At 38.9% G+C, this 21,807-nt stretch overlaps 4 protein-coding genes across 13 annotated transcripts; 2 read left to right on the top strand and 2 right to left on the bottom strand.

Moving 5' to 3' along the window:
• Positions 1-6,602: 6,602 nt before the first annotated feature.
• On the top strand, positions 6,603-8,569 carry LOC124219286 (uncharacterized). 4 transcript variants are annotated; one of them, XM_046626630.2, is made up of 4 exons: positions 6,603-6,814; positions 6,895-6,931; positions 7,143-7,452; positions 7,553-8,569. In XM_046626630.2, exons 3-4 carry the CDS (start codon positions 7,145-7,147, stop codon positions 8,433-8,435), a joined length of 1,191 nt encoding a protein of 396 aa, XP_046482586.1. In that variant the 5' UTR covers positions 6,603-6,814; positions 6,895-6,931; positions 7,143-7,144; the 3' UTR covers positions 8,436-8,569. The 4 variants fall into 4 exon arrangements, with proteins under 4 accessions (XP_046482586.1, XP_046482588.1, XP_046482587.1 ...); XM_046626632.2 differs by having other exon boundaries at positions 7,108-7,452; XM_046626631.2 differs by lacking the exon at positions 6,895-6,931.
• A 44-nt stretch (positions 8,570-8,613) lies between these two features.
• LOC124218499 (transcription factor Adf-1-like) lies at positions 8,614-10,884 on the bottom strand. 2 transcript variants are annotated; one of them, XM_069136274.1, is made up of 4 exons: positions 10,732-10,884; positions 10,225-10,491; positions 9,720-9,882; positions 8,614-9,621 (listed from the first exon to the last, which is right to left on the bottom strand). In XM_069136274.1, the coding sequence occupies exons 2-4, from the start codon at positions 10,472-10,474 to the stop codon at positions 8,973-8,975; spliced, it is 1,062 nt and encodes a 353-aa protein (XP_068992375.1). In that variant the 5' UTR covers positions 10,475-10,491; positions 10,732-10,884; the 3' UTR covers positions 8,614-8,972. The 2 variants fall into 2 exon arrangements, with proteins under 2 accessions (XP_068992375.1, XP_068992374.1); XM_069136273.1 differs by having other exon boundaries at positions 8,615-9,621; positions 10,225-10,476; positions 10,732-10,882.
• A 6,175-nt stretch (positions 10,885-17,059) lies between these two features.
• On the top strand, positions 17,060-19,044 carry LOC124219327 (uncharacterized). Of its 5 annotated transcripts, XM_046626712.1 has the most exons (5): positions 17,060-17,289; positions 17,370-17,406; positions 17,618-17,927; positions 18,028-18,521; positions 18,636-19,044. In XM_046626712.1, the coding sequence occupies exons 3-5, from the start codon at positions 17,620-17,622 to the stop codon at positions 18,908-18,910; spliced, it is 1,077 nt and encodes a 358-aa protein (XP_046482668.1). In that variant the 5' UTR covers positions 17,060-17,289; positions 17,370-17,406; positions 17,618-17,619; the 3' UTR covers positions 18,911-19,044. The 5 variants fall into 5 exon arrangements, with proteins under 5 accessions (XP_046482668.1, XP_068992408.1, XP_068992410.1 ...); XM_069136307.1 differs by having other exon boundaries at positions 18,028-19,044; XM_069136309.1 differs by having other exon boundaries at positions 17,583-17,927; positions 18,028-19,044.
• Positions 19,045-19,085: 41 nt separating this feature from the next.
• LOC124219328 (transcription factor Adf-1-like) lies at positions 19,086-21,420 on the bottom strand. Of its 2 annotated transcripts, none has more exons than XM_046626718.2 (4): positions 21,207-21,420; positions 20,700-20,966; positions 20,195-20,357; positions 19,086-20,096 (listed from the first exon to the last, which is right to left on the bottom strand). In XM_046626718.2, exons 2-4 carry the CDS (start codon positions 20,947-20,949, stop codon positions 19,448-19,450), a joined length of 1,062 nt encoding a protein of 353 aa, XP_046482674.1. In that variant the 5' UTR covers positions 20,950-20,966; positions 21,207-21,420; the 3' UTR covers positions 19,086-19,447. The 2 variants fall into 2 exon arrangements, with proteins under 2 accessions (XP_046482674.1, XP_046482673.1); XM_046626717.2 differs by having other exon boundaries at positions 20,700-20,951; positions 21,207-21,418.
• Between the last annotated feature and the right edge of the window lie 387 nt (positions 21,421-21,807).

The raw sequence follows: 21,807 nt of genomic DNA, 5'->3' as shown, positions 1-21,807 counted from the left end.
TTTTCAAATTCACCAGTTGTTCAAATTCACATATTTTCACCAAAATTCTCCCGTTGATTGATGATTTGCACACCCGCATCTCATTTATTAGACGGCATTGCTGTCTTACGGGGTTCTCATCGGAAGCAAAGGATTGGAAGGGTGAACCTAACATCTACACACTACAGTCTCCTTACACCGTGCATGCAAAGAAGGAATTCTTACTTATACAAATCAAGCGCTTGAAAACAAATTTGAACACACTGGTTATAAGTTAAGTTAATGACAACAGAGTCAGGGCGGCTAGGTGGTCTAGTAGGGTAAGTCTCCGTTAGAGCATCGATAGATACCAGGTTCGATTCCTGGCTCCGTCGTTAGTTCTTCAATTCCGCCAGTCGTTCAAATTTACATATTTTCGACAAAATTCTCTGGTAGATTGATGATTTGCACGACCGCATCTCATTCATTAGACGGCATTGCCGTCTTACGGGCTTCTCATCAAAAGCAAAGATTCGGAAGGGTGAACATAACATCTACACACTACAGTCTCCTAACATCGTGCATGCAGAGCAGAAATTCTTGCCTATACAAATCGGACACATGAAAACAAATTTGAACTCACTGGTTATGAGAGAAATTAATGACAACAGAGTCAGGGCGGCTAGGTGGTCAAGTGGAGTAAGTCTTCGGTGAACCATCGCTAGATATCAGGTTCGATTCCCGGCTCCGTCGTTAACTTTCTCAAATTCGTCAGTCGTTCAAATCCATATATTTTCAACAAAATTCTGTCGTCGATTGATGATCTGCAGACCAGCATCTCATTTATTAGACGGCATTGCCGTATTACGGGCTTCTCATCGAAAGCAAAGGATCGGAAGGGTGAACATAACATCTACACACTACAGTCTCCTCACATCGTGCATGCAGAGAAGAAATTCTTACTCATACAAATCGGGCACATTGAAACAAATTTAAACTTACTGGTTATGAGAGAAATTACTGACAACAGAGTCAGGGCGGCTAGGTGGTCAAGTGGAGTAAGTCTTCGGTGAACCATCGCTAGATATCAGGTTTGATTCCCGGCTTCGTCGTTAATTTTTCAAATTCACCAGTTGTTCAAATTCACATATTTTCACCAAAATTCTCCCGTTGATTGATGATTTGCACACCCGCATCTCATTTATTAGACGGCATTGCTGTCTTACGGGGTTCTCATCGGAAGCAAAGGATTGGAAGGGTGAACCTAACATCTACACACTACAGTCTCCTTACACCGTGCATGCAAAGAAGGAATTCTTACTTATACAAATCAAGCGCTTGAAAACAAATTTGAACACACTGGTTATAAGTTAAGTTAATGACAACAGAGTCAGGGCGGCTAGGTGGTCTAGTAGGGTAAGTCTCCGGTAAAGCATCGCTGAATACCGGGTTTGATTCCTGGATCCGTCGTTAATTTCTCAAATTCACCAGTTGTTCGTAATCACATATTTTCACCAAAATTCTCTTGTAGATTAATGATTTGCACGCCCGCTCCTCATTTATCAGACGGCATTGCCGTCTTACGGGGTTTTCATCGAAAGCAAAGGATTGAAAGGGTGAACATAACATCTACACACTACAGTCTCCTGAAATCGTGCATGCAGAAAAGAAATTCTCACTCATACAAATCAAGAACATGGAAACAAATTTGAACTTATCGGTTATGAGAGAAATTACTGACAACAGAGTCAGGGCGGCCAGGTGGTCTAGTGGAGTAAGTCTCCGGTGAAGCATCGCCAGATACCAGGTTCGATTCCTGGCTCCGTCGTTGATTTTTCAAATTCACTAGTTGTTCAAATTTACATATCTTCAACAAAATTCTCTGGTAGATTGATGATTTGCACGACCGCATCTCATTCATCAGACGGCATTGCCGTCTTACGGGCTTCTCATCAAAAGCAAAGATTCGGAAGGGTGAACATAACATCTACACACTACAGTCTCCTCACATCGTGCATGCAGAGAAGAAATTCTTGCTCATACAAATTGGGCACATGAAAACAAATTTGAACTCACTGGTTATGAGAGAAATTGATGACAACAGACTCAGGGCGGCTAGGTGGTCTAGTGAAGTAAGATGTCAGGTTCGATTTTTGGCTTGGTCGTTAATCTGTCAAATTCACCGGTTGTTTGAATTCACATATTTTCAACTGAATTCTCCTGTGGCTTAATGATTTGCACACCCGCATCTCATTTATCAGACGGCATTGCCGTATTACGGGCTTTTTATCAGAAGCAAAGGATTGAAATAGTGAACATAACTTCTACACACTACAGTCCCCTTACATTGTGCATGCAGAGAAGACATTCCTACTTATACAAATCGGGCACTTGGACACAAATTTGAACTCACTGGTCATGAGAGAAATTAATGACAACAGAATCAGGGCGGCTTGGTGGTCTAGTGGAGAGAGTCTTCGGTGAAGCATCGCTAGATACCAGGTTCGATTCCCGGCTGCGTCGTAAATCTTCCAAATTCACCAGTTGTTCAAATTTACATATTTTCAACAAAATTATCTCGTAAAATAATAATTTGCACACCTGCATTTCATTTATTAGACAGCATTGCTGTCTCACGGGCTTTTTATCGGAAGCAAAGGATTGAAATAGTGAACGTAACTTCTACACACTACAGTCTCCTTACATCGTGCATGCAGGAAAGAAATTCTTACTTATACAAATCAAGCACTTGGAAACAAATTTGAACTCACTGGTCATAAGAGAAATTAATGACAACAGAGTCAGGGCGGCTAGGTGGTCTAGTGGAGTAAGTCTCTGGTAAAGCATCGCTAGATACCAGGTTCGATTCACGGCTGCGTCGTAAATCTTTTAAATTCACTAGTTGTTCAAATTCACATATTTTCAACAAAATTCTCTTCTAGAATAATGATTTGCACACCTGCATCTCATTTATTAGACGGCATTGCTGTCTCACGGGCTTTTCATCGGAAGCAAAGGATTGAAATAGTGAACAAAACTCCTACACACTACAGTCCCCTTACATCGTGCATGCAGAGAAGACATTCCTACTTATACAAATCGGGCACTTGGACACAAATTTGAACTCACTGGTCATGAGAGAAATTAATGACAACAGAATCAGGGCGGCTTGGTGGTCTAGTGGAGAGAGTCTTCGGTGAAGCATCGCTAGATACCAGGTTCGATTCCCGGCTGCGTCGTAAATCTTCCAAATTCACCAGTTGTTCAAATTTACATATTTTCAACAAAATTATCTCGTAAAATAATAATTTGCACACCTGCATTTCATTTATTAGACAGCATTGCTGTCTCACGGGCTTTTTATCGGAAGCAAAGGATTGAAAGGGTCAACATAACATCTACACGCTACGGTCTTCTCACATCCTGCATGCAGAAGAGGAATTCTCACTCAATCAAATCGGGCGCATGAAAACAAATTTAAACTTATTGGTTATGAGAGAAATTACTGACAACAAAGTCAGGGTGGCTAGGTGGTCTAGTGGAGTAAGTCCCCGGTGAAGCATCGCCAGATATCAGGTTCGATTTCCGGCTCCGTCGTTAATTTTTTAAATTCACCAGTTGTTCAAATTCACATATTTTCAACAAAATTCTGTCGTAGATTGATGATCTGCACATCAGCATCTCATTTATTAGACGGCATCGCCGTATTACGGGCTTTCCATCGGAAGCAAAAGATTAAAAGGGTGAACCTAACATCTACACACTACAGTCTCCTTACACCGTGCATGCAAAGAAGAAATTCTAACTCATACAAATCAAGCGCTTGAAAACAAATTTGAACCCACTGGTTATAAGTTAAGTTAATGACAACAGAGTCAGGGCGGCTAGGTGGTCTAGTCGAGTAAGTCTCCGGTGAAGCATCGCTAAATACCAGGTTTGATTCCTGGATCCGTCGTTAATTTCTCAAATTCACCAGTTGTTCGTATTCACATATTTTCACCAAAATTCTTTTGTAGATTAATGATTTGCACACCCGCTTCTCATTTATCAGACGGCATTGCCGTCTTACGGGGTTCTCATCGAAAGCGAAGGATTGAAAGGGTGAACCTAACATCTACACACTACAGTCTCCTGAAATCGTGCATGCAGAGAAGAAATTCTCACTCATACAAATCGGGCGCTTGAAAACAAATTTGAAATTACTGGTTATGAGGGAAACTAATGACAACAGAGTCAGGGCGGCTAGGTGGTCTAGTGGAGTAAGTCTCTGGTAAAGCATCGCTAGATACCAGGTTTGATTCACGGCTGCGTCGTAAATCTTTTAAATTCACTAGTTGTTCAAATTTACATATTTACAACAAAATTCTCTTCTAGAATAATGATTTGCACACCTGCATCTCATTTATTAGACGGCATTGCTGTCTCACGGGCTTTTCATCGGAAGCTAAGGATTGAAATAGTGAACAAAACTCCTACACACTACAGTCTCCTTACATTGTACATGCAGAAAAAGAAATTCTTACTCATACGAATTGGGCACTTGGAAACAAATTTGAACTCACTGGTCAGGAGAGAAATTGATGACAACAGAGTCAGGGCGGCTAGGTGGTCTAGTGGAGTAAGTCTCCGTTAAAGCATCGCTAGATACCAGGTTCGATTCCTGGCTCCGTCGTTAGTTTTTCAATTCCGCCAGTCGTTCAAATTTACATATTTTCGACAAAATTCTCTTGTAGATTAATGATTCGCACACCAGCATCTCATTTATTAGACGGCATTGCCGTATTACGGGCTTCTCATCAAAAGCAAAGGATTGAAAGGGTAAACATCACATCTACACACGACAGTCTCCTTACATCGTGCATGCAGAAAAGAAATTCTTACCAACACAAATCGGGCACATGAAAACAAATTTGAACTCACTGGTTATGAGAGAAATTAATGACAACAGAGTTAGGGCGGCTAGGTGGTCTAGTGGAGTGAGTCTCCGGTAAAGCATCGCTAGATACCAGGTTCGATTCCTGGCTCCGTCGTCAATTTTTTAAATTCACCAGTTGTTCAAATTCACATATTTTCAACAAAATTCTGTCGTAGATTGATGATTTGCACATCATCATCTCATTTATTAGACGGCATCGCCGTATTACGGGCTTTCCATCGGAAGCAAAAGATTAAAAGGGTAAACATAACATCTTCACACTACAGACTTGTTACATCGTGCATGCAAAGAAGAAATTCTTACTCTCACGAATCGGGCACATGTAAACAAATTTAAACTCACTGGTTATAAGAGAACTTAATGACAACAGAGTCAGGGCGGCTCGGTGGTCTAGTGGAGTAAGTCTCCGGTGAAGCATCGCTAGATATCAGGTTCGATTTCCGGCTCCGTCGTTGATTTTTCAAATTTATCAGTTGTTCAAATTTACATATCTCCAACAAAATTCTCTTGTGGATCAATTATTTGCACACCCGCATCTCATTTATTAGACGGCATTGCCGTCTTACGGGCTTCTCATCGGAAGCAAAGGATTGGAAGGGTGAACATAACATCTACACACTACAGTCCCCTTACATCGTGCATGCAGAGAAGACATTCCTACTCATACAAATCGGGCACTTGGACACAAATTTGAACTCACTGGTCATAAGAGAAATTAATGACAACAGAATCAGGGCGGCTTGGTGGTCTAGTGGAGAGAGTCTTCGGTGAAGCATCGCTAGATACCAGGTTCGATTCCCGGCTGCGTCGTGAATCTTCCAAATTCACCAGTTGTTCAAATTTACATATTTTCAACAAAATTATCTCGTAAAATAATAATTTGCACACCTGCATTTCATTTATTATACAGCATTGCTGTCTCACGGGCTTTTTATCGGAAGCAAAGGATTGAAATAGTGAACGTAACTTCTACACACTACAGTCTCCTTACATCGTGCATGCAGAAAAGAAATTCTTACTTATACAAATCAAGCACTTGGAAACAAATTTGAACTCACTGGTCATAAGAGAAATTAATGACAACAGAGTCAGGGCGGCTAGGTGGTCTAGTGGAGTAAGTCTCCGTTAAAGCATCGCTAGATACCAGGTTCGATTCCTGGCTCCGTCGTTAGTTCTTCAATTCTGCCAGTCGTTCAAATTTACATATTTTTGACAAAATTCTCTTGTAGATTAATGATTTGCACACCAGCATCTCATTTATTGGACGGCATTGCCGTATTACGGGCTTCTCATAAAAAGCTAAGATTCGGAAGGGTGAACATAACATCTACTCACTACAGTCTCCTCACATTGTGCATGCAGAGAAGGAATTCTTACTCATACAAATCAGGCACATGAAAACAAATTTGAACTCACAGGTCATGAGAGAAATTAATGACAACAGAGTCAGGGCGGCTAGGTGGTCTAGTGGAGTAAGTCTTCGTTAGAGCATCGATAGATACCAGGTTCGATTCCTGGCTCCGTCGTTAGTTCTTCAATTCCGCCAGTCGTTCAAATTTACATATTTTCGACAAAATTCTCTTGTAGATTAATGATTTGCACACCAGCATCTCATTTATTGGACGGCATTGCCGTATTACGGGCTTCTCATCGAAAGCGAAGGATTGAAAGGGTAAAGGTCGAAGCACATAAAATTACAGAGGCCATGGGCAGAATGCAGAAGCCGTAGCGCATGCGCAATTGCGAAAGTCCAGTAGAGCCATATGGCTTCTGCATTCTGCCCATGGCTTATGGATTTTTAATCTACATAAAAATCCATAAGCCATATTCCATGGCATAACAAACACAGAAGCGTGCGTGATTGTACCACTGTTGATTACCTGCAACTCAAAAGAATAGGATATACATTTTAACAGACAGGTAGGCTCTTTTATTGTTCAATAATTAATGTAGGTAAAATTACATACTGGACATGGGTGTCAATATTTCGTCTTTTGTAGATACAACTTTGAATCCTGGGCAGTGTAACATTTTAAGGTTAGGCGGATTTACGCACATGATTTCTCCAATTCATTTTTTGGTCAATTATTAAGAACAATATCTTCGTTAATGTTTTGTTCGATATATTAATCTCAGTATTTTATCTTGGACATTCTACAGTTTAAGTGATTTTTACAATTCAAATTTTTAATATAATTATATTTTTTGTTTAGATTGAATTTCGAATCATAATGAATTTTTATTATAGGAATGGATGACTCTGATTTATTGTTAATTTCCTCGGTTTATCTGGGAGCAATTTTGGTAAATCGCCGAAGAGAGAGAATACGTCGGCGGCGCAGACGTTTGTGGGTCCGACCAATTAACATGCGCAGACGGCAGCAGGGTGCTTTCCACAATCTCTTTCAAGAGTTGAAAACTGATCCGCAGATGTTCTGGAAATATGCTCGTATGACACTTCCATCATTCCAGAACTTATTGGATATTGCAAATCCAAGTTTGTTAAAAAGAAGTCCACGTGCTATTAATCCTGAACAACGACTCGCTTTGACGCTACGGTATTAATTTGTATAAGTCAAGATGTAATTCTACGTAGATAAATAAGTATAATACAATACGTATCCATTCAATATCGTCATATGTATTTTTACCTTTCAGATTTTTAAGTGGAGACAAAGTTCCTGCCATAGCGTTTGCTTATCGTGTTGGTCTGTCAACAGTGCATAAGATAATCAAAGAGACCAGCGACGCATTGGGGAGAGTTCTTGGCCACAGATATCTTCAAGCGCCTTCGAAAGAAGAATATTTACAAATTGCTGAAGGCTTTTGGCAACTATGGAATTTTCCACATTGCTTGGGGGCGATCGATGGTAAACATGTCGATGCACAATGTCCGCCCAACTCTGGCACTCTGTACTTCAATTATCACAAGAGATACAGCGTAGTACTGATGGCTGTATGTGATCATAATTACAAATTCACACTAGTTGATATCGGCTCCGCTGGTAAGAACAGTGATGGTGGAATTTTCGCAATTAGCGACTTGAATCCTGAAAACCGGCAGCTAAATATCCCTGAAGGAGCCAGCAAATTGAGCGGAAGCGACATTCAAATGCCTTATTTTTTCATCGGAGACGAAGCATTTCCTATCGGTAAACATTTGATGAGGCCTTTCACAGGAAATTATCTTGGCGAACGTAAAAATATCTTCAATTATCGACTGTCTCGAGCACGGCGTATAATAGAAAATTCGTTTGGGATTTTAGCTAAAAAATGGGCAATTTACAATCGACCCATTGTTGCGATTCCAGAAAATATAAATAAATATATTTTAACAACTGTGTGTTTACACAATTACATCCGCCACCAAGAAGGTGACAATATTCAGTTTCAAAACAACGATGAAGTTATCGAGAATATCGAAAATGGGATTGCATATGCAGTAAACGTAAGAGAAACTTTGAGCAATTATTTCTTAACACCACCGGGAATGGTAAATTGGCAGTACGATTATGTGACTAGGGGGCAAAATCTAGACTAAAAAAATTAATCGACGTACGACTCACTTGTATATTATATTGTAATATTTATTGCTGGTCCCGTTTCACTAATAATATATACCATCAACAATAACATATTATGCGATACTTAATCTTATTAAAAGGATTATTCTTACATCAGTTTGTAAGTTATTCCCACTATTCATAAAATCACTGTTTTTTTTTAAGTTTGAACACTGCAGGTAAGTTTGGTGGTTAACTGACTTAAATAAAAATATAAAATTAAGAATAGAATCTCTTATACATATGTAGAAATTATCGTAATGAGAAATTTTCAACAGGTCTCGCCTTTATATGATAATGAATTAATGAAGAAAAATATTATATTTATATGATATGACTTAACATGATAATGCCTTTGACTAGACATGATAATTTTCAGTTTTTAATGTTTTTATAATCTAATAGTCACTCACACAGCCAATTAAACAACGTTTAATTCCACCTGACCACTTTGTAGACAAACTCATCCAAAAGTTCTTTCTCCATAGCAAAAAAATATATTGGAGAAAAACTATCTAATCTTTTTTGGGGCTACTATTCTGCCATAAAATTTTCAGGATTTCTCGTTTTTTATTGATTTTTTCATCCTCCTTCATTCTATTCAATTCTGTCACAATTGAATTGCCGAAAGAATGGTCGTGATCGTTACATGTTTGTTCAGGTTTTTTCTTATTTACCAAATGCGCTGTAACTACCTTATTAAAATTAATGAAAGATGCTTCAAATTCATCATTCTCTGCTTCTTTTTTTTTAAAGTCTTTTTTTATCGTTATATATGGATTAAATCTGCCCTTCGTATATGATGGTGGTTTCTTGAAAGTGTTGGGAGTTTCATGTATTGTGGGTGACGCTAGTGGAGACTGATATGATGATTCATTCGACGTGGACGCTGATCGATTTTCAAACTCGTTCACAGTGAAATCTGTTGAAAAAGACGATGATGATGACGCTTCCTCAAAATTCATCACTTCGGGTGTCGTGCATGGAGTCGGTCGATTTGTTGATTCCGATACATTGATGATATCTTGTTGCGATGAACTGCTGTGGATTTCCGAAGTGAAATCGCCTTGCTGCTGCACCCATTTTGAGATTGCCTGATTTCGACTCTCGCTTTGCTGATGAGTTGAACTGAATGGTTGTGTCATCTTGACATTGCTGACCGATCTGAGGAGATATTTAATTCAATTTGTAGATCCACAAGAGTACAATTTTTTACTAATATGATGTAAGAGTCTGCAAAATATGAAGTTGAGAAATCTCACGATCGAGTTTTTACGAATTTATCTATAAATCGCATGGCTTCGAAGTGTACGAATCCTCGCCGTTGAGCCGCTCCACTTCCGCTCTTATTCTCAGTATTTTTTTTTTTTTTTTCTTTCGAGTAAGATTCCCTTAATCGAGTCCAACGAGTGGAGCAAATTTGAGCTGTAATTGAATTTATGAGAAATTTGTTTAAAAACATTTATTGCACAATAGCATAGCAGTTTTTCAGTATTTAATCTATTTTTTACACATCGAGTTATTTTTGATAAAGGATCAACTTAAAAATGATGAATTGTGTGCTTTTGTGGAAGTTCATGAAGTGATGTGAGTGTAGTACACATTGATAAGAATTATATATTACAAAGAAAGTGATAGAGATGCAAATCACATTGCAAATGTCTGCAAGAGAAATCTGTCATTCGAATTCAATCATCGACCTTAATTTAGAGTGAGCAAGGTTGCTCATATAAGAATACTTCATTGGCAAACAAAAATAATACTGACGAGTCGCATTCAAAACTCCGGCTATCTCCACCCAGGAGTTCTCTTTTTTAATGGCATCGCGGTAGTCTTTGCAGCTTGTATCGTACAGATGCGGATAGCTTTTAACCGCATCTATCAAGATTTCATCAAAACCTCGCTCTTCTTGATTTTGCAGTACCACTTGAGGATCCAAATTTTCTTGCATTCCACAGTCTTCGAAATTCCTTGAATTATTGCTTCGTCGACAGTAATCCGTATGATCGTTGTCCATGTCTATAACGGCAAGATCTGAATATTCATATGGAATATAAAGAAAATCATCATACAACCGATGTATTGTAATAATTAGATAATAAATTATTCATGTGGTAAATTTGAGTTGGAGAAATCATGCACGTAAATCCGCCTAACCTCAAAATGTTACACTGCCCAGGATTCAAAGTTGTATTTACAAAAGACGAAATGATGACACCCATGTCCAGTATGTAATTTTACCTACATTAATTATTGAACAATAAAAGTGCCTACCTGTCTGTTAAAATGTATATCCTATTCTTTTGAGTTGCAGGTAATCAACAGTGATACAATCACGCACGCTTCTGTGTTTGTTATGCCATGGAATATGGCTTATGGATTTTTATGTAGATTGAAAATCCATAAGCCATGGGCAGAATGCAGAAGCCATATGGCTCTACTGGACTTTCGCAATTGCGCATGCGCTACGGCTTCTGCATTCTGCCCATGGCCTCTGTAATTTTATGTGCTTCGACCTTAACCATAACATCTACACACTACGGTCTTCTTACATCCTGCATGCAGAGAAGAAATTCTTACTTATACAAATCAAGCGCTTGAAAACAAATTTGAACCCAATGGTTATAAGTTAAGTTAATGACAACAGAGTCAGGGCGGCAAGGTGGTCTAGTGGAGTAAGTCTCCGGTAAAGCATCGCTAAATACCAGGTTTGATTCCTAGATCCGTCGTTAATACCTCAAATTCACCAGTTGTTCGTATTCACATATTCTCACCAAAATTCTCCTGTAGATTAATGATTTGCGCACCCGCTTCTCATTTATCAGACGGCATTGCCGTCTTACGGGGTTCTCATCGGAAGCAAAGGATTGAAAGGGTAAACATAACATCTACACACTACAGTCTCCTTACACCGTGCATGCAGAGAGGAAATTCTTACTCATACAGATCGGGCACATTGAAACAAATTTAAACTTACTGGTTATGAGAGAAATTACTGACAACAGAGTCAGGGCGGCTAGGTGGTCAAGTGGAGTAAGTCTTCGGTGAACCATCGCTAGATATCAGGTTCGATTTCCGGCTTCGTCGTTAATTTTTCAAATTCACCAGTTGTTCAAATTCACATATTTTCACCAAAATTCTCTCGTTGATTAATGATTTGCACACCCGCATCTCATTTATTAGACGGCATTGCTGTCTTACGGGGTTCTCATCGGAAGCAAAGGATTGGAAGGGTGAACCTAACATCTACACACTACAGTCTCCTTACACCGTGCATGCAAAGAAGAAATTCTTACTCATACAAATCAAGCGCTTGAAAACAAATTTGAACCCACTGGTTATAAGTTAAGTTAATGACAACAGAGTCAGGGCGGCTAGGTGGTCTAGTCGAGTAAGTCTCCGGTAAAGCATCGCTAAATACCAGGTTTGATTCCTGGATCCGTCGTTAATTTCTCAAATTCACCAGTTGTTCGTATTCACATATTTTCACCAAAATTCTCTTGTAGATTAATGATTTGCACACCCGCTTCTCATTTATCAGACGGCATTGCCGTCTTACGGGGTTCTCATCGAAAGCGAAGGATTGAAAGGGTAAACCTAACATCTACACACTACAGTCTCCTGAAATCGTGCATGCAGAGAAGAAATTCTCACTCATACAAATCGGGCGCTTGAAAACAAATTTGAAATTACTGGTTATGAGGGAAACTAATGACAACAGAGTCAGGGCGGCTAGGTGGTCTAGTGGAGTAAGTCTCTGGTAAAGCATCGCTAGATACCAGGTTCGATTCACGGCTGCGTCGTAAATCTTTTGAATTCACTAGTTGTTCAAATTTACATATTTTCAACAAAATTCTCTTCTAGAATAATGATTTGCACACCTGCATCTCATTTATTAGACGGCATTGCTGTCTCACGGGCTTTTCATCGGAAGCAAAGGATCGAAATAGTGAACAAAACTCCTACACACTACAGTCTCCTTACATTGTACATGCAGAAAAAAAAATTCTTACTCATACGAATTGGGCACTTGGAAACAAATTTGAACCCACTGGTTATAAGTTAAGTTAATGACAACAGAGTCAGGGCGGCTAGGTGGTCTAGTCGAGTAAGTCTCCGGTAAAGCATCGCTAAATACCAGGTTTGATTCCTGGATCCGTCGTTAATTTCTCAAATTCACCAGTTGTTCGTATTCACATATTTTCACCAAAATTCTCTTGTAGATTAATGATTTGCACACCCGCTTTTCATTTATCAGACGGCATTGCTGTCTTACGGGGTTCTCATCAAAAGCGAAGGATTGAAAGGGTAAACCTAACATCTACACACTACAGTCTCCTGAAATCGTGCATGCAGAGAAGAAATTCTCACTCATACAAATCGGGCGCTTGAAAACAAATTTGAAATTACTGGTTATGAGGGAAACTAATGACAACAGAGTCAGGGCGGCTAGGTGGTCTAGTGGAGTAAGTCTCTGGTAAAGCATCGCTAGATACCAGGTTCGATTCACGGCTGCGTCGTAAATCTTTTAAATTCACTAGTTGTTCAAATTTACATATTTTCAACAAAATTCTCTTCTAGAATAATGATTTGCACACCTGCATCTCATTTATTAGACGGCATTGCTGTCTCACGGGCTTTTCATCGGAAGCAAAGGATTGAAATAGTGAACAAAACTCCTACACACTACAGTCTCCTTACATTGTACATGCAGAAAAAGAAATTCTTACTCATACGAATTGGGCACTTGGAAACAAATTTGAACTCACTGGTCAGGAGAGAAATTGATGACAACAGAGTCAGGGCGGCTAGGTGGTCTAGTGGAGTAAGTCTCCGTTAAAGCATCGCTAGATACCAGGTTCGATTCCTGGCTCCGTCGTTAGTTTTTCAATTCCGCCAGTCGTTCAAATTTACATATTTCCGACAAAATTCTCTTGTAGATTAAAGATTCGCACACCAGCATCTCATTTGTTAGACGGCATTGCCGTATTACGGGCTTCTCATCAAAAGCAAAGGATTGAAAGGGTAAACATCACATCTACACACGACAGTCTCCTTACATCGTGCATGCAGAAAAGAAATTCTTACCAACACAAATCGGGCACATGAAAACAAATTTGAACTCACTGGTTATGAGAGAAATTAATGACAACAGAGTTAGGGCGGCTAGGTGGTCTAGTGGAGTGAGTCTCCGGTAAAGCATCGCTAGATACCAGGTTCGATTCCTGGCTCCGTCGTTACTTTTTTAAATTCACCAGTTGTTCAAATTCACATATTTTCAACAAAATTCTGTCGTAGATTGATGATTTGCACATCAGCATCTCATTTATTAGACGGCATCGCCGTATTACGGGCTTTCCATCGGAAGCAAAAGATTAAAAGGGTAAACATAACATCTTCACACTACAGACTTGTTACATCGTGCATGCAAAGAAGAAATTCTTACTCTCACAAATCGGGCACATGTAAACAAATTTAAACTCACTGGTTATAAGAGAACTTAATGACAACAGAGTCAGGGCGGCTCGGTGGTCTAGTGGAGTAAGTCTCCGGTGAAGCATCGCTAGATATCAGGTTCGATTTCCGGCTCCGTCGTTGATTTTTCAAATTTATCAGTTGTTCAAATTTACATATCTCCAACAAAATTCTCTTGTGGATCAATTATTTGCACACCCGCATCTCATTTATCAGACGGCATTGCCGTCTTACGGGCTTCTCATCGGAAGCAAAGGATTGGAAGGGTAAACATAACATCTACACACTACAGTCTCCTTATAACGTGCATGCGGAGAAGAAATTTTCACTTATACAAATCAAGCACATGAAAACAAATTTGAACTTGCTGGTTATAAGGGAAATTATTGACAACAGAGTCAGGGCAGCTAGCCGGTCTAGTGGAGTAAGTCTCCGGTAAAGCATCGCTAAATACCAGGTTCGATTCCTGGCTCCGTCGTTGATCTTTCAGATTCACCAGGTGTTTGAATTCACATATTTTCAACAAAATTGTCTCGTAGATTATTGATTTGCACACCCGCATCTTATTCATTAGACGGCATTGCCGTCTGACGGGCTTCTCATCAAAAGCAAAGGATTGAAAGGGTAAACATAACATCAACACGCTACGGTCTTCTTACATCCTGCATGCAGAAAAGGAATTCTTACTCATACAAATGAGGCACATGAAAACAGATTCAAACTTACAGGTTATGAGAGAAATTACTGACAACAGAGTCAGGGCGGCTAGGTGGTCAAGTGGAGTAAGTCTTCGGTGAACCATCGCTAGATATCAGGTTCGATTCCCGGCTTCGTCGTTAATTTTTCAAATTCACCAGTTGTTCAAATTCACATATTTTCACTAAAATTCTCTCGTTGATTGATGATTTGCACACCCGCATCTCATTTATTAGACGGCATTGCTGTCTTACGGGGTTCTCATCGGAAGCAAAGGATTGGAAGGGTGAACCTAACATCTACACACTACAGTCTCCTTACACCGTGCATGCAAAGAAGAAATTCTTACTTATACAAATCAAGCGCTTGAAAACAAATTTGAACACACTGGTTATAAGTTAAGTTAATGACAACAGAGTCAGGGCGGCTAGGTAGTCTAGTAGAGTAAGTCTCCGGTAAAGCATCGCTGAATACCGGGTTTGATTCCTGGATCCGTAGTTAATTTCTCAAATTCACCAGTTGTTCGTAATCACATATTTTCACCAAAATTCTCTTGTAGATTAATGATTTGCACACCCGCTCCTCATTTATCAGACGGCATTGCCGAATTACGGGGTTTTCATCGAAAGCAAAGGATTGAAAGGGTAAACATAACATCTACACACTACAGTCTCCTGAAATCGTGCATGCAGAAAAGAAATTCTCACTCATACAAATCAAGAACATGGAAACAAATTTGAACTTATCGGTTATGAGAGAAATTACTGACAACAGAGTCAGGGCGGCCAGGTGGTCTAGTGGAGTAAGTCTCCGGTGAAGCATCGCCAGATACCAGGTTCGATTCCTGGCTCCGTCGTTGATTTTTCAAATTCACTAGTTGTTCAAATTTACATATCTTCAACAAAATTCTCTGGTAGATTGATGATTTGCACGACCGCATCTCATTCATTAGACGGCATTGCCGTCTTACGGGCTTCTCATCAAAAGCAAAGATTCGGAAGGGTGAACATAACATCTACACACTACAGTCTCCTCACATCGTGCATGCAGAGAAGAAATTCTTGCTCATACAAATTGGGCACATGAAAACAAATTTGAACTCACTGGTTATGAGAGAAATTGATGACAACAGACTCAGGGCGGCTAGGTGGTCTAGTGAAGTAAGATGTCAGGTTCGATTTTTGGCTTGGTCGTTAATCTGTCAAATTCACCAGTTGTTTGAATTCACATATTTTCAACTGAATTCTCCTGTGGCTTAATGATTTGCACACCCGCATCTCATTTATCAGACGGCATTGCCGTATTACGGGCTTTTTATCAGAAGCAAAGGATTGAAATAGTGAACATAACTTCTACACACTACAGTCCCCTTACATCGTGCATGCAGAGAAGACATTCCTACTTATACAAATCGGGCACTTGGACACAAATTTGAACTCACTGGTCATGAGAGAAATTAATGACAACAGAATCAGGGCGGCTTGGTGGTCTAGTGGAGAGAGTCTTCGGTGAAGCATCGCTAGATACCAGGTTCGATTCCCGGCTGCGTCGTAAATCTTCCAAATTCACCAGTTGTTCAAATTTACATATTTTCAACAAAATTATCTCGTAAAATAATAATTTGCACACCTGCATTTCATTTATTAGACAGCATTGCTGTCTCACGGGCTTTTTATCGGAAGCAAAGGATTGAAATAGTGAACGTAACTTCTACACACTACAGTCTCCTTACATCGTGCATGCAGAAAAGAAATTCTTACTTATACAAATCAAGCACTTGGAAACAAATTTGAACTCACTGGTCATAAGAGAAATTAATGACAACAGAGTCAGGGCGGCTAGGTGGTCTAGTGGAGTAAGTCTCCGTTAAAGCATCGCTAGATACCAGGTTCGATTCCTGGCTCCGTCGTTAGTTCTTCAATTCTGCCAGTCGTTCAAATTTACATATTTTTGACAAAATTCTCTTGTAGATTAATGATTTGCACACCAGCATCTCATTTATTGGACGGCATTGCCGTATTACGGGCTTCTCATAAAAAGCTAAGATTCGGAAGGGTGAACATAACATCTACTCACTACAGTCTCCTCACATTGTGCATGCAGAGAAGGAATTCTTACTCATACAAATCAGGCACATGAAAACAAATTTGAACTCACTGGTCATGAGAGAAATTAATGACAACAGAGTCAGGGCGGCTAGGTGGTCTAGTGGAGTAAGTCTTCGTTAGAGCATCGATAGATACCAGGTTCGATTCCTGGCTCCGTCGTTAGTTCTTCAATTCCGCCAGTCGTTCAAATTTACATATTTTCGACAAAATTCTCTTGTAGATTAATGATTTGCACACCAGCATCTCATTTATTGGACGGCATTGCCGTATTACGGGCTTCTCATCGAAAGCGAAGGATTGAAAGGGTAAAGGTCGAAGCACATAAAATTACAGAGGCCATGGGCAGAATGCAGAAGCCGTAGCGCATGCGCAATTGCGAAAGTCCAGTAGAGCCATATGGCTTCTGCATTCTGCCCATGGCTTATGGATTTTTAATCTACATAAAAATCCATAAGCCATATTCCATGGCATAACAAACACAGAAGCGTGCGTGATTGTACCACTGTTGATTACCTGCAACTCAAAAGAATAGGATATACATTTTAACAGACAGGTAGGCTCTTTTATTGTTCAATAATTAATGTAGGTAAAATTACATACTGGACATGGGTGTCAATATTTCGTCTTTTGTAGATACAACTTTGAATCCTGGGCAGTGTAACATTTTAAGGTTAGGCGGATTTACGCACATGATTTCTCCAATTCATTTTTTGGTCAATTATTAAGAACAATATCTTCGTTAATGTTTTGTTCGATATATTAATCTCAGTATTTTATCTTGGACATTCTACAGTTTAAGTGATTTTTACAATTCAAATTTTTAATATAATTATATTTTTTGTTTAGATTGAATTTCGAATCATAATGAATTTTTATTATAGGAATGGATGACTCTGATTTATTGTTAATTTCCTCGGTTTATCTGGGAGCAATTTTGGTAAATCGCCGAAGAGAGAGAATACGTCGGCGGCGCAGACGTTTGTGGGTCCGACCAATTAACATGCGCAGACGGCAGCAGGGTGCTTTCCACAATCTCTTTCAAGAGTTGAAAACTGATCCGCAGATGTTCTGGAAATATGCTCGTATGACACTTCCATCATTCCAGAACTTATTGGATATTGCAAATCCAAGTTTGTTAAAAAGAAGTCCACGTGCTATTAATCCTGAACAACGACTCGCTTTGACGCTACGGTATTAATTTGTATAAGTCAAGATGTAATTCTACGTAGATAAATAAGTATAATACAATACGTATCCATTCAATATCGTCATATGTATTTTTACCTTTCAGATTTTTAAGTGGAGACAAAGTTCCTGCCATAGCGTTTGCTTATCGTGTTGGTCTGTCAACAGTGCATAAGATAATTAAAGAGACCAGCGACGCATTGGGGAGAGTTCTTGGCCACAGATATCTTCAAGCGCCTTCGAAAGAAGAATATTTACAAATTGCTGAAGGCTTTTGGCAACTATGGAATTTTCCACATTGCTTGGGGGCGATCGATGGTAAACATGTCGATGCACAATGTCCGCCCAACTCTGGCACTCTGTACTTCAATTATCACAAGAGATACAGCGTAGTACTGATGGCTGTATGTGATCATAATTACAAATTCACACTAGTTGATATCGGCTCCGCTGGTAAGAACAGTGATGGTGGAATTTTCGCAATTAGCGACTTGAATCCTGAAAACCGGCAGCTAAATATCCCTGAAGGAGCCAGCAAATTGAGCGGAAGCGACATTCAAATGCCTTATTTTTTCATCGGAGACGAAGCATTTCCTATCGGTCAACATTTGATGAGGCCTTTCACAGGAAATTATCTTGGCGAACGTAAAAATATCTTCAATTATCGACTGTCTCGAGCACGGCGTATAATAGAAAATTCGTTTGGGATTTTAGCTAAAAAATGGGCAATTTACAATCGACCCATTGTTGCGATTCCAGAAAATATAAATAAATATATTTTAACAACTGTGTGTTTACACAATTACATCCGCCACCAAGAAGGTGACAATATTCAGTTTCAAAACAACGATGAAGTTATCGAGAATATCGAAAATGGGATTGCATATGCAGTAAACGTAAGAGAAACTTTGAGCAATTATTTCTTAACACCACCGGGAATGGTAAATTGGCAGTACGATTATGTGACTAGGGGGCAAAATCTTGACTAAAAAAATTAATCGACGTACGACTCACTTGTATATTATATTGTAATATTTATTGCTGGTCCCGTTTCACTAATAATATATACCATCAACAATAACATATTATGCGATACTTAATCTTATTAAAAGGATTATTCTTACATCAGTTTGTAAGTTATTCCCACTATTCATAAAATCACTGTTTTTTTTTAAGTTTGAACACTGCAGGTAAGTTTGGTGGTTAACTGACTTAAATAAAAATATAAAATTAAGAATAGAATCTCTTATACATATGTAGAAATTATCGTAATGAGAAATTTTCAACAGGTCTCGCCTTTATATGATAATGAATTAATGAAGAAAAATATTATATTTATATGATATGACTTAACATGATAATGCCTTTGACTAGACATGATAATTTTCAGTTTTTAATGTTTTTATAATCTAATAGTCACTCACACAGCCAATTAAACAACGTTTAATTCCACCTGACCACTTTGTAGACAAACTCATCCAAAAGTTCTTTCTCCATAGCAAAAAAATATATTGGAGAAAAACTATCTAATCTTTTTTGGGGCTACTATTCTGCCATAAAATTTTCAGGATTTCTCGTTTTTTATTGATTTTTTCATCCTCCTTCATTCTATTCAATTCTGTCACAATTAAATTGCCGAAAGAATGGTCGTGATCGTTACATGTTTGTTCAGGTTTTTTCTTATTTACCAAATGCGCTGTAACTACCTTATTAAAATTAATGAAAGATGCTTCAAATTCATCATTCTCTGCTTCTTTTTTTTTAAAGTCTTTTTTTATCGTTATATATGGATTAAATCTGCCCTTCGTATATGATGGTGGTTTCTTGAAAGTGTTGGGAGTTTCATGTATTGTGGGTGACGCTAGTGGAGACTGATATGATGATTCATTCGACGTGGACGCTGATCGATTTTCAAACTCGTTCACAGTGAAATCTGTTGAAAAAGACGATGATGATGACGCTTCCTCAAAATTCATCACTTCGGGTGTCGTGCATGGAGTCGGTCGATTTGTTGATTCCGATACATTGATGATATCTTGTTGCGATGAACTGCTGTGGATTTCCGAAGTGAAATCGCCTTGCTGCTGCACCCATTTTGAGATTGCCTGATTTCGACTCTCGCTTTGCTGATGAGTTGAACTGAATGGTTGTGTCATCTTGACATTGCTGACCGATCTGAGGAGATATTTAATTCAATTTGTAGATCCACAAGAGTACAATTTTTTACTAATATGATGTAAGAGTCTGCAAAATATGAAGTTGAGAAATCTCACGATCGAGTTTTTACGAATTTATCTATAAATCGCATGGCTTCGAAGTGTACGAATCCTCGCCGTTGAGCCGCTCCACTTCCGCTCTTATTCTCAGTATTTTTTTTTTTTTTTTCTTTCGAGTAAGATTCCCTTAATCGAGTCCAACGAGTGGAGCAAATTTGAGCTGTAATTGAATTTATGAGAAATTTGTTTAAAAACATTTATTGCACAATAGCATAGCAGTTTTTCAGTATTTAATCTATTTTTTACACATCGAGTTATTTTTGATAAAGGATCAACTTAAAAATGATGAATTGTGTGCTTTTGTGGAAGTTCATGAAGTGATGTGAGTGTAGTACACATTGATAAGAATTATATATTACAAAGAAAGTGATAGAGATGCAAATCACATTGCAAATGTCTGCAAGAGAAATCTGTCATTCGAATTCAATCATCGACCTTAATTTAGAGTGAGCAAGGTTGCTCATATAAGAATACTTCATTGGCAAACAAAAATAATACTGACGAGTCGCATTCAAAACTCCGGCTATCTCCACCCAGGAGTTCTCTTTTTTAATGGCATCGCGGTAGTCTTTGCAGCTTGTATCGTACAGATGCGGATAGCTTTTAACCGCATCTATCAAGATTTCATCAAAACCTCGCTCTTCTTGATTTTGCAGTACCACTTGAGGATCCAAATTTTCTTGCATTCCACAGTCTTCGAAATTCCTTGAATTATTGCTTCGTCGACAGTAATCCGTATGATCGTTGTCCATGTCTATAACGGCAAGATCTGAATATTCATATGGAATATAAAGAAAATCATCATACAACCGATGTATTGTAATAATTAGATAATAAATTATTCATGTGGTAAATTTGAGTTGGAGAAATCATGCACGTAAATCCGCCTAACCTCAAAATGTTACACTGCCCAGGATTCAAAGTTGTATTTACAAAAGACGAAATGATGACACCCATGTCCAGTATGTAATTTTACCTACATTAATTATTGAACAATAAAAGTGCCTACCTGTCTGTTAAAATGTATATCCTATTCTTTTGAGTTGCAGGTAATCAACAGTGGTACAATCACGCACGCTTCTGTGTTTGTTATGCCATGGAATATGGCTTATGGATTTTTATGTAGATTGAAAATCCATAAGCCATGGGCAGAATGCAGAAGCCATATGGCTCTACTGGACTTTCGCAATTGCGCATGCGCTACGGCTTCTGCATTCTGCCCATGGCCTCTGTAATTTTATGTGCTTCGACCTTAACCATAACATCTACACACTACGGTCTTCTTACATCCTGCATGCAGAGAAGAAATTCTTACTTATACAAATCAAGCGCTTGAAAACAAATTTGAACCCAATGGTTATAAGTTAAGTTAATGACAACAGAGTCAGGGCGGCAAGGTGGTCTAGTGGAGTAAGTCTCCGGTAAAGCATCGCTAAATACCAGGTTTGATTCCTAGATCCGTCGTTAATACCTCAAATTCACCAGTTGTTCGTATTCACATATTCTCACCAAAATTCTCCTGTAGATTAATGATTTGCGCACCCGCTTCTCATTTATCAGACGGCATTGCCGTCTTACGGGGTTCTCATCGGAAGCAAAGGATTGAAAGG

The sequence above is a fragment of the Neodiprion pinetum genome, chromosome 5 (genome assembly GCF_021155775.2).
Source record: "Neodiprion pinetum isolate iyNeoPine1 chromosome 5, iyNeoPine1.2, whole genome shotgun sequence".
Lineage (NCBI taxonomy): Eukaryota > Metazoa > Arthropoda > Insecta > Hymenoptera > Diprionidae > Neodiprion > Neodiprion pinetum.
This window is presented reverse-complemented; position numbering and strand designations above follow the sequence as displayed.

What these genes read in the sequence shown, in the direction of transcription:
- LOC124219328 (XM_046626718.2), bottom strand. Translation starts at nt 20,949, where the DNA reads ATGGACAACGATCATACGGATTACTGTCGACGAAGCAATAATTCAAGG. An exon ending in CGGAGTTTTGAATGCGACTC is followed by an intron (nt 20,358 to 20,699) that starts GTCAGTATTATT and finishes ATTCAATTACAG; the next exon opens with CTCAAATTTGCTCCACTCGT. An exon ending in AAATTCGTAAAAACTCGATC is followed by an intron (nt 20,097 to 20,194) that starts GTGAGATTTCTC and finishes ATATCTCCTCAG; the next exon opens with ATCGGTCAGCAATGTCAAGA.
- LOC124219327 (XM_069136308.1), top strand. Translation starts at nt 17,620, where the DNA reads ATGGATGACTCTGATTTATTGTTAATTTCCTCGGTTTATCTGGGAGCA. An exon ending in CGACTCGCTTTGACGCTACG is followed by an intron (nt 17,928 to 18,027) that starts GTATTAATTTGT and finishes TTTACCTTTCAG; the next exon opens with ATTTTTAAGTGGAGACAAAG.
- LOC124218499 (XM_069136274.1), bottom strand. Translation starts at nt 10,474, where the DNA reads ATGGACAACGATCATACGGATTACTGTCGACGAAGCAATAATTCAAGG. An exon ending in CGGAGTTTTGAATGCGACTC is followed by an intron (nt 9,883 to 10,224) that starts GTCAGTATTATT and finishes ATTCAATTACAG; the next exon opens with CTCAAATTTGCTCCACTCGT. An exon ending in AAATTCGTAAAAACTCGATC is followed by an intron (nt 9,622 to 9,719) that starts GTGAGATTTCTC and finishes ATATCTCCTCAG; the next exon opens with ATCGGTCAGCAATGTCAAGA.
- LOC124219286 (XM_046626631.2), top strand. Translation starts at nt 7,145, where the DNA reads ATGGATGACTCTGATTTATTGTTAATTTCCTCGGTTTATCTGGGAGCA. An exon ending in CGACTCGCTTTGACGCTACG is followed by an intron (nt 7,453 to 7,552) that starts GTATTAATTTGT and finishes TTTACCTTTCAG; the next exon opens with ATTTTTAAGTGGAGACAAAG.